The sequence below is a fragment of the Gavialis gangeticus genome, unplaced genomic scaffold (genome assembly GCF_001723915.1).
Source record: "Gavialis gangeticus isolate Ggan-Ray unplaced genomic scaffold, GavGan_comp1, whole genome shotgun sequence".
Lineage (NCBI taxonomy): Eukaryota > Metazoa > Chordata > Crocodylia > Gavialidae > Gavialis > Gavialis gangeticus.
Window position 1 is genome coordinate 31,547,185 of NW_017729006.1, and position 16,226 is coordinate 31,563,410.

Here is a 16,226-nt window from a genome sequence, read left to right on the forward strand (position 1 = left end):
AACCCCCCCCCCCCCCGGCTGCACAAAGTCAGCACTGCAAGCTCTCCACTCTTCAGTGCCTCAGGGTTCGAATATCTATACATGTGGCTCTGAATAAGTTTTATGTTTTGTTTTGTTTTGTCTTTTCCTACCAGGAAAACAAACCTGGGAGAATGTTTGTAGAAAGCCAAAGGGTGTGATTTAGAAAGTATGTTCTGGAATTTGGCTGTTTTTGCTCTGTACCACAGGCTCATAGCCGCTCTCTGAATAATAGGGGAAAATCTTGCTCTTCCCAAAATGTCATCTATAGAATTGTTTTGTATGCAGTATGTCAGATAAATGTCATACATGGCATTGAGGCACAAAATAGTTTTTAAACACCCATCAGTGTCACTAAATGTTTCCCAGCGCCTTTTAATTAACAGGTTAAATGAAATTTAAGTAGGCTATTACATTTAATAAAATGCAGTAAATTTAAGAGTTTCTCTTGCTTGCTTGATCTTGGTTTAAATTGCTGTTCTTCTGTATGTTATAAATACAAACAGTATTGATTATTAATAGGAAGAATCTCTTCCTGCTTTGACTTCAGATGGGGCTGTAATATGAAGTAAGCAACCTGTGCAGGTGTCCTTGGATAGGACTGTTGTTAAGTCTCTTACTCCTGTGTGTGAGATTATTGATTGGAAGCTTGAGGTAGCAGGAAGGAGGAGACCACATAGCAGTTTGAAGAAAGTTATGTCAAGTTTCACTTCTGCAAATGTTTCCTGACTTTACTTTCTTTACAGCAGTGCAGGTGCAAGCCCTGGAACATGAATATGTAATTTTTTAAAATTACAATATTGAGCCGAAGGAGAAAATCAGATCAACTAGAGTCATTGTATATGTGATAAAAGACTGAAAAATCTAAACTTTCATTTTGAGTGCTAGCATTAATTTTTTTTTTTATGTTGTACCCTTCTCACAGGAGAAATGGTGGCACTAAAGAAAGTACGGCTCGATAATGAAAAAGAAGGGTTTCCAATTACAGCTATTCGGGAGATTAAGATTCTTCGACAGCTGAACCACCAAAGTATCATCAACATGAAGGAAATAGTGACAGATAAGGAGGATGCTTTGGACTTCAAGAAGGACAAAGGTATGGGCATATGTACCATGCATGTGTGTCTTTGCAGTCCTATTCTTAAAGCAAATTGCCTGCAATTCAGCAACTTCAGGGGAGTTTAAATGGGAACAGCACTTGTATCAGAGACCTTTGAGCTGTAAGGTGACTTGCTCCTGCTGCAAGCTCTACATTTAACAAATACAGCCTTGCCATTGCTTTTAGGAGTATTACACTAAATTCTGTTGAGAAAACAAACTTTGTTGCAATTAACATTCGGAGTTGAGGCAGGATAGCAGTCAGCAGAATGCTCTCATCTTGGATCTCTTCCTGTAGCCTTCTGCCGTTCTCATCGTTTTTGCCTGTATCACTGGGATGCTGCTGCCTTTGCCCTGTGAGGGGCATCTCCTTCCTTACAAGCTCATGCTTTTTTTTGCAATATGTGCCTAATCCAAAAAGAGGAAGCCAAAGGACAGCATAGTAAGTAAATAAGGAGGTCGCTTTGAAGGCCAAAAAAAGAGATTATTTGCAAGATGAGCTTATTCTTGCTTATCAGAGATCTACAAACTTCCTTTTTCTGTACACTTCATATTAAAGCTAGCTTGAGCTATTGCAAGCTTCCAAGCAGACAGAAGTGACACTACTATAGGGAAACTGAGAGGGAAGGCTGTGTATTGCTCTTTGCATGTGTAAATTTGATAGTAGAATTGGTCATGCCATCTTTGGAGGACTCGTGTCTTTTGTGTTAATCAGCAGGATCGTCTTCAGAGAAGTAATCTGTGGTTTGTTCTGGACCCTAGAAGTTGGTGACTTAATAAAAATTTTGATTGAGAACATGTTGTTTTAAGAAAAGTAGATGCATCTTGTTTAGTCTGTCTGTCAGTTTCTGAAAACTGAGTGGGATCACTGAAACAGGAACTGGCATCTTGGTCAGTCAGAGTAGCAGCTTAAATTTGCCAGGATTAAAACCTTCAACTCTAAGAAGTCCTTAGAGTCTGTGAAAATTAAACTTGACCAGGACATTGGTTTTTCTGTATGTATCCATACCAGTACAGTTTCCATAACACCACATTTGTACAGCGGTTCAGTAAAGACAGTGATGGGGAAGTGTGTCTGCTTCTGAAAACAGCCACCAGTTGCAGCAGGCAGCAGACTTTCTGTTTGTCTTTTTGTTTGTCATTAGTCAGACCTAAACTAATTAGCTCATGAGACCAGTCTGAGGTGCAGTTATCCCAGGGGCAGACAGTTATTTGGGCTTGTGGGCCACAGACACTTTTGGGGAGCTGTTGTGAGCCCGTCAGCCCCTGCAGTAGCCTGGATCGCACATACCCTGTGGCATCTGCGCAGCAGCTGAGCATACAGCTCTGGCTCTGGCTCTGCCTTGTCCCAGCTGGAGTGGACCAGCTCTGGACCAGCTGGGTCTGGCGCGCATAGCCCTAATCCTGGCCCCCCACCCTGTGCTTGCTCTGGACCAGCCCACCCATGATCAGCAGCGGCAGCAGCCAGGCAGAAGCTGCTGCTGGGCACGGGAAAAGCAACCTCTTCCCCTTGCCTCTGCCAGGTCCTTCTTGCTGCAGCCGCTTGGAGCCTGCACCTGGGCTGTCCTGTAGCTCTTCTCCACTGCCCGCCTCTCCCCTACTGGACAGTCCAGAAGCAGTGCTGGTGGCAGAGAGGCACCACAGAGCAGCTCAGGTACAGGCTCTGGACAACTGCAGCAAGAAGGGCCTGGCAGCAGTGAAGGGGTTGCTGCTTTTCCCCTGCACCCAGCAGCAGCTTCTGCCTGTCTGTCGCCACTGCTCATCATGGGCGGGCAGGTCTGGAGAGAGGGCGCAGGGTGGCCGGGCTGTGCACATAGGTCCCGGATGATTGGGAGCTAGTCCGCTTCAGTCAGGTCAGGTCCAGAGTGGGCATGAGACAGGCTGGGCCAGGGCTGTACACGTGGCTCCCTGCCAGTCCGTGGGGGGCCAGGGCCAGAGTCCAGCTGCAGCGCCATCCCAGCCCTGCTGCGCATCTGGGGGCTGCAGGACACACCACGGACCAGATAGCGCCTGGGCCAAGCAAGACCAAGGGACATGCCACAGGCTGGACAGAGTCCCTCCATGAACAGGATGCGGCCCGCAACCCGTATTTTGCCCACTCCTAGGTTATCCAGATAGTTGTACCTCATTGTTCTCATTCTGTAAGTGCCATGCTTCATTTTCTTCCCTGCCTCCTGTTGTGCCACATCTGAAATTTAGCAGTAAGTTCTTTAGGGTGGTGGCAGTAGCTTCGTACTCAAAAGTATCCAGTATATCTTTTGATGCTACAGAATTATTGAACGCTTTTGGTTTTTCATTGATTCTTCACTTGTAAGACTGAGTCTTTTGTTCTGTATTTGGTATTCGTAATTAAAGAAATTAGCAGCAGTTGTTAAAATACTAATGGGAATTTAGACAGTTTCCCAGCATTGGATTTCTGTAAAGAGGCTTGGACAAAACTAGTTTCTGACAGCCTTTTGGTGAACAGGCAGTAGTAGTAGCAAAATGATAGACAAATCTTGCATTTGTGGAAATGCATTGTGAGATGAACATTTATTGCTGAGAAGTTGTGGTCAACTCACAGTCCTGACTGAGCAGAAATCCAATATAAGTATGCTGTTGGGGAAGTTCTACTTCAGCCATAGATTAAAAATATAGAGTATAGCAATGTTTGCAGTGAAGTGATCTTCCAAATTCCTTTGAGCTAAAGTAGATTTTTTTAAAGAACTGATTTGTTTAATGCCCATATATGAAAGAGACATGTATAGACCTTTATAGACCTTTTTTTCCTGTATACTCCTAAAGTTTTTGGATTTTAATTTTTGGAGTGTAGGTTAGGTTTCACTTGCATCTGTATGTGTGCCTTGTGCATTACCTTGCAGTTTTGGGAATAGGAGTGGTCATTGGCCCCTATGTGTGTGTTTGTTGTCTCTCATTTCTTTGCAACAGAAAGGGTAGAGCAGCCACAAGCCGTCTATGCTATGAGATGGAAACTAGACAGTCTTCAGCTATTGTGTTTGAGCCTCAGATTTAACCCAGTTGCCTGATTTTATGAAGATTTTTTTTCTACTTTATTCCCCCACAATCTTCTTTTGGAAGTTTCCCAACAAATATGGGGAGTCCTTTTGTATACTTCCTGTACATCAGGGTGAAACACTTGATAATAACCATTGCGTGAGATTTTAAGCTCATAGGATTTAAACTCTGTCCATCGTATGGTGATATTACATTCCTTAGCTGGTGGACATAGCAAATATCCTTTTGTCTTGGAGAAAGACCCACCTAATCTCTTTTGTATACCTGTAACACAGAAGACTCAAGTTTTAAATTGCAGCTTTTAGCGCAGCCTCTGAAAGTTGGATCCAATTTGGAAGAGGGAAACATTTTCCAGGGAAGTTGTCCATGGCAAATACTCTGCGACAACCCCAATCCAGCAGGCTTGAAGACATCTGAGAGGGTATTAATGTCACTGGCACTAGCGCCATGATCTAATAAATCAAGCACTGGCACCTGGACAGAATTGCACTTGAGTTTGTGTGGCTTAAAGAATAGAGCTGGTTTTCCTCGCAAGGAAGATCACAAAGAACATCCTAAAAGTTCTGTTAGCATTGAGAGGGAGAGGCCAAGTATCATCCAAGAAGATGGTGTAAGGAGAACCTTTTACCAATATCAACACAAAGGCCCACGCTAGTGTAGTGTCACTCATAATGAATGAGCCCTTCCTAGCATTGTAAAACAATTCTGCCCCCACCCCTCATCCCTCTGCTTTCAGCACCAGTCAAGGAAGCTTTTCTGTTTCCAGAGGTGTCATTGTCTTTAATATTTGAACCTTCTTTCCCCCAAATTTCAGGCAGGGAACAATCCCATTAATTAGGAACAATATTCAAAAATAGTTGGTGAAGCATTTCATGCTGAGCATTGATTCATGACTGGTAGGTGAGACGTCATATGCTATCTGGCTTAAAATTTATCTCTGAGGCCAGCCTACCCAGGGGCTAAGAATGGGACCCCATTGTGTGTAGAGAAAGGTTAAGGTCACTGGCATTGACAGCCAGTCTTCCTGCAACAAAAACAAACCCCTTTGTGAGAAGGTGGAGGTGGCTTGGAAAGTGCACTGGTTGCCTTCTCCATCTGAGGAATTTTCATCTAGTCTGGACAAGATATTGCTTGAATGTTAACCAATTATGACTAGAGCTTTCTAAGACCTGTTCATAGCTCCAAATTTGGACATGGAGACATCAGGAATCTGAGAGAACATGCACAAGCTTCTCAATGGCAACAAAAATAATCTGTCTGTTTAATGAAGGAGTAGTTAGAGCTAAGTTATTCCTTTGCCCCTCTTCCCTTGATTTGAAGCAATAGAAAATAAAACTTGAATAAGTACTAAAATTAAGCATAGTAGGAGACTTAAGCAATTTTTTGTGTCTTTAATAGCAGAGTTGTTTTTGGAATCTGTGGTCTAGGACAGAGTTTCCCACCCAGTATTGGGCCGCAAAGGGTTGGTTGCTGGGTTGTAGCATGAGCTTTAACCAACTCCCAGCAGCTCAGCCCTCACTCACTCACTCACTCACTCCTGGCCCCAACATCTGCTGGCCCTGCATCCCCTCACTCCCATGCAGCTCTGCTGCTGGGCCGCAGTACAAAAAAGGTTGGGAATCACTGGTCAAGGGGAAAAAAAAAAACCTGATCCACCAAGATGACTTTAAGGATAGAGACCTCAAAAAACAGGATCTTTTTCGGGTTTGCCAAACTCTTCCTTCTGATTTTTCAATTTGAACTACCCAAGTTAATAAAGCTACAGTGCAGAAAAGGTAGCATCTTTCCTGCCTAAGCTTTCACAGAAGCATCAGAGGAATCAAGAGTGGCAGTGAAGGGTAGGTGGTAATAAACAAGCTGTTAAGAGCAGCAAGGGACACATGTAATAAGTCATAAGGTGCTAAGCCTTCTTATTACAGGTGTCTGTCATATTGAAAAGTCCAGGCAGCAGACAACCTTACCTTGTGAAGGAAAGGAACTCTTTAGCAACTGGAGAGATTAGACACTTTAGTCCCTTTGGTTTCAAGGGCAGCACAGATTTTTGAAGATTATACTGTCAGATGACACTTCTGAAAACTAACTGGTTCAGAAGGCATAAACTCGTGGTTCTCAACTTTGTTTAAACTTGAGGCACCCCTGGATGGACTCAAGGCACCTCTTGGAAAATGCTGGCTCTTAGTTTTTACTCATTTTTTGCCTGCAGAAAAATAATAGAGCAGTTTTTCTGTTGCAAAGAATTCTGAAAGACCACAACTGTGAATTTCTATTGGAAATCTCTGGATTTATCTTGTGAATCATGTTTGTAAACCTAACTGTGCTAACATTGTGTGGCACCCTGGTTGAGCATAAACTTCCATAGGCGACAGCACCTGTCAGGTGTTATGAACTGTGTGTACTTGTAGTATTGTCCCCTGCAAAGCCAAATGCCTATAGTCTTATTCCCACAGATGCTGGTCTGAATACCCACCTAAAAAACTGCACAGTGATACTAGGAGTGTGCCAGTCATCCTTCTTTTCTATTGTAGATCAGTCTCACTTCCAGACACAGCAGGTTTGATAGGGGAGTTGAGCCTGTGCCCAAAGCATCTCATAGCTAACCATTGGAAATCCCCCCCCCCCCCAACTTCGTCATCCTTGATCTTGCACAAAGAAAAACCACAGAGAGTGCCGGACAGCCCCACCTACAGCTACCCATCTATTTTCATTCTTTGTTCCCTGCCTACTGTTCAGGAGCTCTCCTTATGAATGCCTATTACAAAAATAAGTGACCTTATGGCTTCATATAGGAACCATAGAAATGATTCCATAGGAGCAGGAGGGATAGAGGCATCTACTCACACTGTTCCTATATTTCAAAGAAGGAAATGTGGTCTTCATACTCTCCTTGCTCTGAGGAGAGTTGAATAAACATCTCCAACTTAGGATGTCGTCATCATTTCTTCCCTTCAGGCCCTTACATGGTTTGTGTCTTTTGATGTAAAGTAGAGGTGCTCAGCCCCTGGCCCATGGACCAGATTTGGACCATGGAGCTCTGTCATCTGGCCCAGGAGACTTCCCCCACAGGTCCAAAAATTTGGTGGTGGGGGAGTAGTGGCAACTAATTTCCACTCCTCTGCTACCAAATTTCCAAACCTGTTAGATTGGGTGCACAGGAAAAATTGGAGCCCTATCCTGGTGCACAGTGCCAGGTGGAGGTGGCATAGGTCCCTGCCTGGCCTGCAAATGGGCCCTGTCACTTTTACACCCCATGGGGCTTAAATGTTTAAATTGAGCACCGCTGATGTAAAGAATACATGCTCCTTCATTGCTTTCCTTCCAGCCCACAGGAAGTATTTAAGATATACAATGCAACTAAATCGTGAGCCTGGGTCATTATCAGTTGTCGTCTTCTACAGTTGAATCATAACATCTGATGTATATTCTCATAAATTTTGTTATTCCCCTGAAAGATTACACAAGCTAGATGCAACTCTTTGTGGCTTCCTAGTTGCTAAAGCAGTTCTGTCAAACAAACTTCTCATAGATGTCTGTGCAACTATTTGCTAGGCTCTCAGGCTAGCAGTCCTAAGGTCACTGTCAGTCACTGCACTGAGACCTCAAAACCACTCCTCCTGATGGTCTTGGGTGATGGCTAGGTCAGTGCCATGGAAAGGCACTGCTTCTCATGTATGTTGATAATCCTGATACAGATTGGGACATGACCTACAGGAGAAACTTCTCTCTCAAAATAGAGAGGATTCTCAATATAAGCAACCTCTAATGTAACTTAGACCTAGCCTGGTCTGGGTACTCAAGGTTTTTTGAACACTTGCTGCAGTTAAAACATTCTTGACCTTCATTTAACTCAGTAATGTCCACCAGCAGTACCAGTATGTTGCAGTAGAGCATTCCTTGACCAAGGTGCTCATATTTCTCAAGAATCTAATGCATGCTTGCAGGTACACCTTCTACATGCTCATGCTCAAAATGATCTCTGGCCATCACTTCAGCCATGGTTAGATGGTGACCTTCATGCATACTTGGTAATACACCTTTTATAACAACACATAAATACTGAGACGTCAGAGGCCATTTTGTTCCAGAGGTTGATGGATACTTTGTTGATTTGGTTTAAATGAAACTCCTAATTTGTCGGTCTTTACTCCAGTGCTGCATTCTACACAAGGGAAAATGTTGAAGCACGCTGTATTCACTAAAAATTATCCTACTGTGTTTGTGGCTATAAGCAGCTGCCCCAAAGGCCAGGCTGAGTGATTGCTTGCAAAAATAATTTTAAAAAAATTGTATGTCATGTTACCAGCTTGCTAGCAGCCAACGAAAATTTAAAGCACCAGACTCCAAGCAGCATTCTAACATCTGAAGTCTGCAAGGCCACTACATGAAGCAACTCGCTTCTGTTTGTCAGACTCTGTGTACTGGCCCTTAACTGCTATATCAGTTGCTATGTTTGGGAGAATAATCTTAATTTTTTTTTTTTTTACTGATGTGGCTGATTCTCATAACCAGCCGTGTTCTAAGAAGTCATTTCTTTCAACCCACCTACCGTGGCATCCACAGCAACCCATATGCAAAGAAAAAAGCTATTTGTGGTTCTTCAGAAGGTTGTAATCTGTCAGTCCCATTACCTGCTGACCTGTCATTCACTCCTGGTTTTTTGGAGGCTTCAGCTGCTGTCTCTGGACTGAGAGAGAACTGAATGCGGGTCATGGCTGCTTCCTTTCCTGTGCTTGTGTGGGAGCACAAGGAGATACAGGTTCATATATGGCCCTGATAGACACTCTAGTTTACAGATTCCAAGCTCAGAATGTGCGCACACATTTACAGCAGGTTCTGTGCTGCCTGCATCTTAGAGCCATGGTTACTGAGCACTTTACATGTTTTATTTTTGACTGTGTTACCCTGTCAGATTGGTAATGCTAATTTTTTACTGTTTCTTGTTATTAAGACGAGAATACGCTGTTTTAAGGGGAATTAAAATTTTTACATATATTTTTTCTCTTTAAGTGTCAAGTGGGAGGAGCTTACTTTCTATTTAAGGTACCCTATGTCTCATACACAGGGCTCATCACTATTTGACTTTAAGTGAGATGCCATTAGAGAAACTAGAACACTTGGAATACAGCAAACTTCTTAATATCCTGACAGAGCGATATAAACAGTAGGATCATTTATATAATAAAATGTTTTAAAGGCTGTTTTAAGACTGTAAAATCAAACATTCAAAATTATGTAATTCCAGCTTGTCTGTGTACTTTTCAGTGGTCTCATTGTGCGTATTCTTTATATTCTCTTCAATGACATGATCCTGTGTGTTGCTAGTTTAAAGTGCCTGGCTTGCTGGCTTCATGGTCTTGATGTTTTTTTACATGTGAATATACAGGGTTATTTTCTTTTTCTTTGAAAACAAAAGGATGCAGCTGTATATAATTATTCTGGACATCATTAAACAGTACAAAACAAGTGAGCTGAAGATTGGTTTAATTGACAGAAAGAATAAACTGATTCTGTATGAACCAGCCATTAGAAGGTGAATCGCACCATGCTTATCCATAAGAATGTAAGAATAATTCATAGGCAGTACAGTTAAGCCAGTACATTTAGCATATTTTTCTGAAAGGCTATAGGTATAATAGGCAAGTCCCATGTCTGTTTCTACCTCTCAGAAACACAGGGGCCTTAATCAGTAGGAAGGATCATGAAAGGTTCAGAATTATTAACAGCAATTAGCAGTCTGTATAAAATTCAGGGGTGAGGTCACATTTCCCTCTGGTGGTAGGATGTCATGGGGAGAAACATTTTACCTATTTCGTGAGGGATGAATGTAATTAAGGAGAATGACACTTTTTAAAAAAAATATCTTTTATAGACAAATGAGATGGAACGAGTACATATGCTTAAGGTTGTGGCTACTTGTGTCTACATCTAAGTGGGGAAAACTTCATTTTTTTAATACAGGTTATCCGTTAGGAAGAGTTACTCTGCTTCTATCAGCAGATGAAGCATTTTCCATGCATGTAAGATACCTTCAAGTACCGGAGCCTCTCCAACTCTGAGAGACTCCATATTGTGCATAGATTCATAGAGAAGTAAGCCTGGAAGGGACCTTTGGGTATAGTTTCTGCAGCTGAATTGGTCTGAAGATAAAACTTGGTGTCACAACCTCTGTTAACTGTAGTAGAAATGGATGTCTTTGTGCAAGGGTGCTGGTGAACAACATTACCACCAAGTCATATTTTCATTGGCCTTTTGGTTTCTCCTTTCAGTTTGCTTGAGGACAGCTCAGCTCACTGACAGATTAGGGTATGGACAAACACGTTTGAAGTATGTTCAAAAGGGAAGTGGGAGCTGCTACTCGGGGCTGTGCAGCCAGCTGGTCCATTGTAATTCTTACATGGTCATAAGCCTGTAGCAATAGAAGTGCGCTAAAAGGCACCAGCTTGGACCTTGGATGAAGCAGGGTTAAAGTTGGAGTGGTTCTGTAATACTCTTAGGGCTACAGGCTCCTGGACATGTAACTGTTACAATGTAAAAAGTGCAATGCTGTCCCAGCAGCAGCTCCCCTTCCCCTCTGAAGCTGCTCAAAGTGTCTTGTTCATACCCCGTGACAGACTGAGAGGGTACTTGAGAAGTTATGTTTTTTCCTTCCATTTCCTCTCATTTTCCTTCCATTTTTCCTTGGAAGTTATGGGTTTTTCTCCCTTTTGAGGATGTCTGTGATATTCCTACAACAAGCAAGAAAACAAACAACGCCCCCACCTCCTCCCATCAAAGCTAAAACAAGAAACTGTTTAATGTGTGTAAATCTGTTTTTCATATGCTGAATTAGATAAACCATTCTCTGCTTAGCCACAGGAAAATAGAGATCTTAAATGTCTAAAAGGCATTTTATCAGACTCTGCTGTAAGTCTTAGCTTCTTTTAGTTCCCCCTGTCATCTAAATGCCTTCTACCTTGATCTACAGCAGCCACCCCTAACTATCAAACTAGTTTTTCTGTGGGTATCTTCTTTCTCTGTTTTTGGACTTCATAAGACCACAGAGACTTGAGAACTTGGAGAATACAGAGAATCTTTAACAATTAAGAACTGTTGTATAAATGATTAACAGTCCAACTGCTTTTGCATGTACCTAATCTCCATTTTTGCTGAACACTGCAGAAGTTTGATGTCGCCTGTTTTAACTTGCTTTCATTAACTGAAAAATATAATTTGTTACCTGACTTATCTTCCATTGTCATGAAGTATAAATTACTGATAGGCAGTACCTTTCATAACAGCCTGAATGTAATAATGCTTAAATCTTCTTATATATGTGACTGAGTGAAAAACTGATGAGATATGACTAGTTTGAAGAATCCTTCAGCCATTTAAAAAACAAAAAACAAAAAAGTGCTTATGCCAACCTTTGGTTCATGTATCCTTTAGTCTTCATTTTGAGACAAGTTGGGGTTCTTTGTTTCTGTTATGGTCTGCTTGAGTGAAAAAACAGCACCCTTAGGATTTTAACTCAATAAAGGTTAATTTGTTTTCAAAAGAACCGTTCTGACATTTGGTTGGGTAATGTAAAATCAGTAAGCATGCAATCTGGGCAGTTAAATCATTTAAATTGCAGAAGGAACTGTCAGTCAATATTATCCTGTTTCTAACGAAAGACTCATCTGAAGCATATTGACTTCATAGTACTTGCAGATTTCCTGCATGCTATCTGTTTGGTTAAGGTAGTTAGCAAGTTCACTCCTGAAAGGAATTTTTTTTAACTTTGATTATGATTTTACTCACAGAACAAAGTACCTGTGAACTGTGTAAGACTGGTTAGTTATTTTCTTCCACTATCAAAAAGTAGTTCATATAGTCTTTTTGAAATCCTGTGATTTAGAAGGATGCCCTGACAGCAGTCATGAAATCATCAGAGAATATGTCACTGCAGTGTCTGTCTGTCTGTCTGTCTGTCTGTCTGTCTGTCTGTCTGTCTGTCTGTCTGTCTGTCTGTCTGTCTGTCTGTCTGTCTGTCTGTCTGTCTGTCTGTCTGTCTGTCTGTCTGTCTGTCTGTCTGTCTGTCTGTCTGTCTGTCTGTCTGTCTGTCTGTCTGTCTGTCTGTCTGTCTGTCTGTCTGTCTGTCTGTCTGTCTGTCTGTCTGTCTGTCTGTCTGTCTGTCTGTCTGTCTGTCTGTGAACTATACACAGTCTCGGTGGGGGTGGGGGGAGGAGGTCCTTTGGGAACGGCAGAACTTGGTGAATCCACTGTGTTTGGAGAGTCAGTAGAAAAAGGATTTTTTCCAATGTTCCTGTTTCCCACATGCCTTATACAGGAGTGGAACAGTGTTCAAGCAGATCTGAATCTAGTCAAATATATCAAGAATGTGTCTTCCTATTTGCTTTATTTTGCAGAGGATTCTTGATAAATTGGGTGCTAGTTTTAGTTATGGAAAATACTTTTTCTACCAATGGAGAGGAAGCACTCTGGAACAAAGAGGAACATTTTTTTGTCAAACCAAGATTAATTTCTACTGTTACTTGACTTTCACATTTTTACTGGCCAGATTGGTGATGGTGGTGGTGAGCTGCTGCTGTTGTTTGGATTTAGATTTATATCCCACTGTGCAGAAATGTTCAGGGCAGCTTATTGTCTTCCTATGAGAGAGAGCACCTCAGGACTGCCCGTGTCACAAGTTTAATGGTCCCTAATCCCCATTGGTGAACCTTCTGTTGTATTTCTGTGGATGAACTAATATAGAGGTTTAAAGACAAGCACTTTCTACTAGGAAGACTTAAATCTGGTACGGATCTACTCATGTTAATGTTGCACAGGTATTCCTTTCTCTGTTATCTTGCCTGCAATGCAGCTTTTCACTAAGATTTGTTGTCCTTTGCCTACAGTTTGAAACCAAACCACATACAGAAGTCTCTAGTGACACTATACCCCTCGCATCTCTTATAAAATTATCTTCACGCAACATCTGAGATACCAACAATCAATCATAGAATTATAAAGTAGGGTTGGAAGGGACCTCCAGAGGTCTAGTCTGATCCCAAGCCTGAGGCAGGATTGTCCCTATCCAAACCATACCATACCATACAAACCATAATCTAAACTCTACCCAAGACTACCGTTACCCCTGACACAGCACAACCCTAACACCCTAACCTGCCACAGATAAAGCAGAGGAGCCATGGAAGCCAATGTCCTCCTTCCACTGCTGTCAATATATGTACTGCTGTCAATATATGTACAATATATGTACTGCTGTCAATATACACTCAAGGGATCCTGGGTAAAGGGCCACACCCTGCTCTAGGGCCAGGCAACATGCACACACTTCGTACCAATCTGACCATGGGGTAATTTCCTTCCTTAATTTCTGACCCCAAATAAGGCCCTGAATGGGCAAGACCCCCTAGCCAGGAACCTCCAGCTTTGCTCCCAGCAGGAGCATTGACACACCTCAGTCGAATTCCCTAGCCTGGGCTGTAGCAAACACCCACTGCCTGTGAGCAAGGTTTAAAAACACCTTACCAGGTGTAGCAGAAAGGATGAGAGGGGGCAGGGGCAACCAGCAAAGTCCATAAGCATGGGAAATACCTATATTAGAAAACAGGCATAGTTATGCCTAGATCATCCCTGACCAGTAGCTGCCCAACCTCTTCTGGAACACCTCCAGTGCTAGATAGTTCACAACTTCCCTAGGCAGTCTGTACTACTGCCTCACTGTTCTAATGATGAAGAAGTTTTTTTGATATCCAGTCTAAACTTACTTTGCTGCAACTTCAAGCCATTGGTCCATGCCCTCCTCTGCAGCAAGAGAGAAAAGGTGCTTTCCATAGTCTTTGTGACATCCCTTCAAGTGTTTGAAGATGGTTATCATGTCCCTTCTTAAACACCTTTTCTGTAAGCTGAACATGCCAGCTTCTTCAGTTTCTTCTCATATGACTTGGCTCCTAAACCTTTTATCATCTTTATTGCCTGCCTCTGGACCCTCTCTAACTTCTCCACATCCTTTTTAAAATGTGGAGCCCAGAACCACACACAGTACTTTAGTGAGACGTAACCAGTGGTGAGTAGAAGAGGCAGTATCACCTCCTGCGTTTTGCTTCTTTTGCTTCTGTTGATGCAGCACAAAGCCGTATTAGTCTTTTGTGCGGCTGCATCACACTGCAGACTCATTAAGTCTGTGATTTCCCAAGACTCCCAAGTCCTCTTCCTTTCTGCTGCCATCCAGCCACGTATTGCCTGTTGTATATTTGCGTTTTTGATTATTCCTCCTGAGGTGTGGCACCTTGTGTCTTCCACATTGAACTTCATCCTGTTAGCCTTAGCCCAACTTTCCAATCTGTCGAGATTTTTCTGAATTGCACTTGCATCTTCCAACATGTTAGCAATCTGTCTCAGTTAGTGTCCTCTGCAAAGTTGCTCAAGAAACTTTCCATGCCAGCATCCAAATTGTTAATAAACATGTTGAACAGCACTGGGCCCTGGACAACCTCCTTTGGGACTCAACTTGAAACCTCCTGCTGTTGTGACCCATTAATAATTACTATTTGCTTGTGGCTATTGAGCCAGTTATCCACCTTGTAGTAGTTTTGTCCAGCCTACATTTCTCCAGTTTGTTTATAGGCAGGTTGTGCAGGACCCTGTCAAAAAAGCCTTTTTGAAGTCCAGAAGCACTATATCCACAAATGGTTTGGTTAGATGAGGAGTATCTTCCTTTTTTACACTTTCATTGGGCTCTTGCTTAGCACAAATGGGAGCCTGCTTGTTTGGCTGTTTCACCTGACACCTGTATTTGCATGCTGGAGTAACATGGAGAAAAGATTCAGAGCTCAGGGGGACTTCTAACTTGTGTTGTGATGCTTTTTTAAAAGAAGATAAGAATGAGTGTGGCTTTAATTGTGTGTGCATTTGGTCTTTAAGCTTTGCAACCTGTAAATCAGAGAATCGTCTATTTTTTGTAGTTCCTCAAGCTTGGATACAGGACTGTGGGAGCAGAATTAAAGGAGGTAATATTTGCTTACTTGCACAAAGTTAGGTGACTTTCCAGAGTTGCTGGACAATCAGTTTTTAAAAAAAGAAAAAAATCTGTCTGTGTTTGCTTTGAGGTGTGATGACCTGCATTGTATAATATTAATGTTGCCACTTGCAATATTAATTTTAAAAACACTGATAAGAGAGGAGCAAAAATAATGCAGAGGAACCTAGAAAGATTAACATAGCACTGACCATCATTAAAGCTATTTGACATACTTCACTTTAAGACCCTGCTTTCAATTGTTTATAACTTTTCCAGACTTCAGCCAGACAGGTGCTGACCTCCTTATGTCTGCTGTAGGCCAAACATTCTTTTAAAACCTTGAGCTCAAATAGTTCTGCATTTTCCAGGAAGAAGGCTAATGAAAGATATGTTCAGTCCATGTAAATTCTCAACCCTTTTTTGGTCAGATGTGTTATTTGCCTGGATATGCATTTTACCATTCCTGTGAACATAGCACAGCTTTGGGCATATTTAAAGCATTTGGAAAAAACAGTTCCCATGTGCTTAGTAAAGACTTTCACAGCTAAATTGCCCAAAGAGTCCATTTACTGGGTATGCTCCAGTCTGGGTGGGTCTGAGCAGAACTTTCCTTGAAACTGTAGATCCTAAAGCAGATGAACTAAGAGCTGGGGGACTCCCTAATGACCCAACTGACCCTTCTTTTGGACCCTATCCCCAAATGCATAGGGCATAAAAACATACAGAGGGATGATGAGAATAGGTGGAGCCTATGGGGATACTGAGGCTGGGTGGTGTTGGATGGAGAGTGGAGTCTTGAGGCATGGGGGAAAAAACTCTGACTGGCTGACCAAGGAGACAGCAGAAGGTATGCTGACTAAGAGCAGTGGGGAGGGACAAGAGTACAGTAGATAGCAAAAAAAATGTACTTAAGTAAACGCACAAAAAAAATCTCTGTCCAGTGCTTTCAACATAGCTCTTATGAGCAAAAATGAATTCTTACTCCAGGATGACTAAAGAATCAAGAAAGGAGCAAATTAGTATACACTGCTACAAATAGTAGGTTATTGTATTACATAGTTTCACTTCACATTCTTGAATGGTTTCGATGTTC

The 16,226-nt window shown here is 42.1% G+C and overlaps 1 protein-coding gene across 1 annotated transcript in view; it reads left to right on the forward strand.

Moving 5' to 3' along the window:
• CDK13 (cyclin dependent kinase 13) overlaps nt 1–16,226 on the forward strand; it is a 105,863-nt gene that overhangs the window by 56,802 nt on the left and 32,835 nt on the right. The window contains exon 8 of the mRNA XM_019508721.1: nt 944–1,114. Within this exon, the coding sequence (XP_019364266.1) occupies nt 944–1,114 (171 nt within the window). The remainder of the gene's footprint in view (nt 1–943; nt 1,115–16,226) is intronic.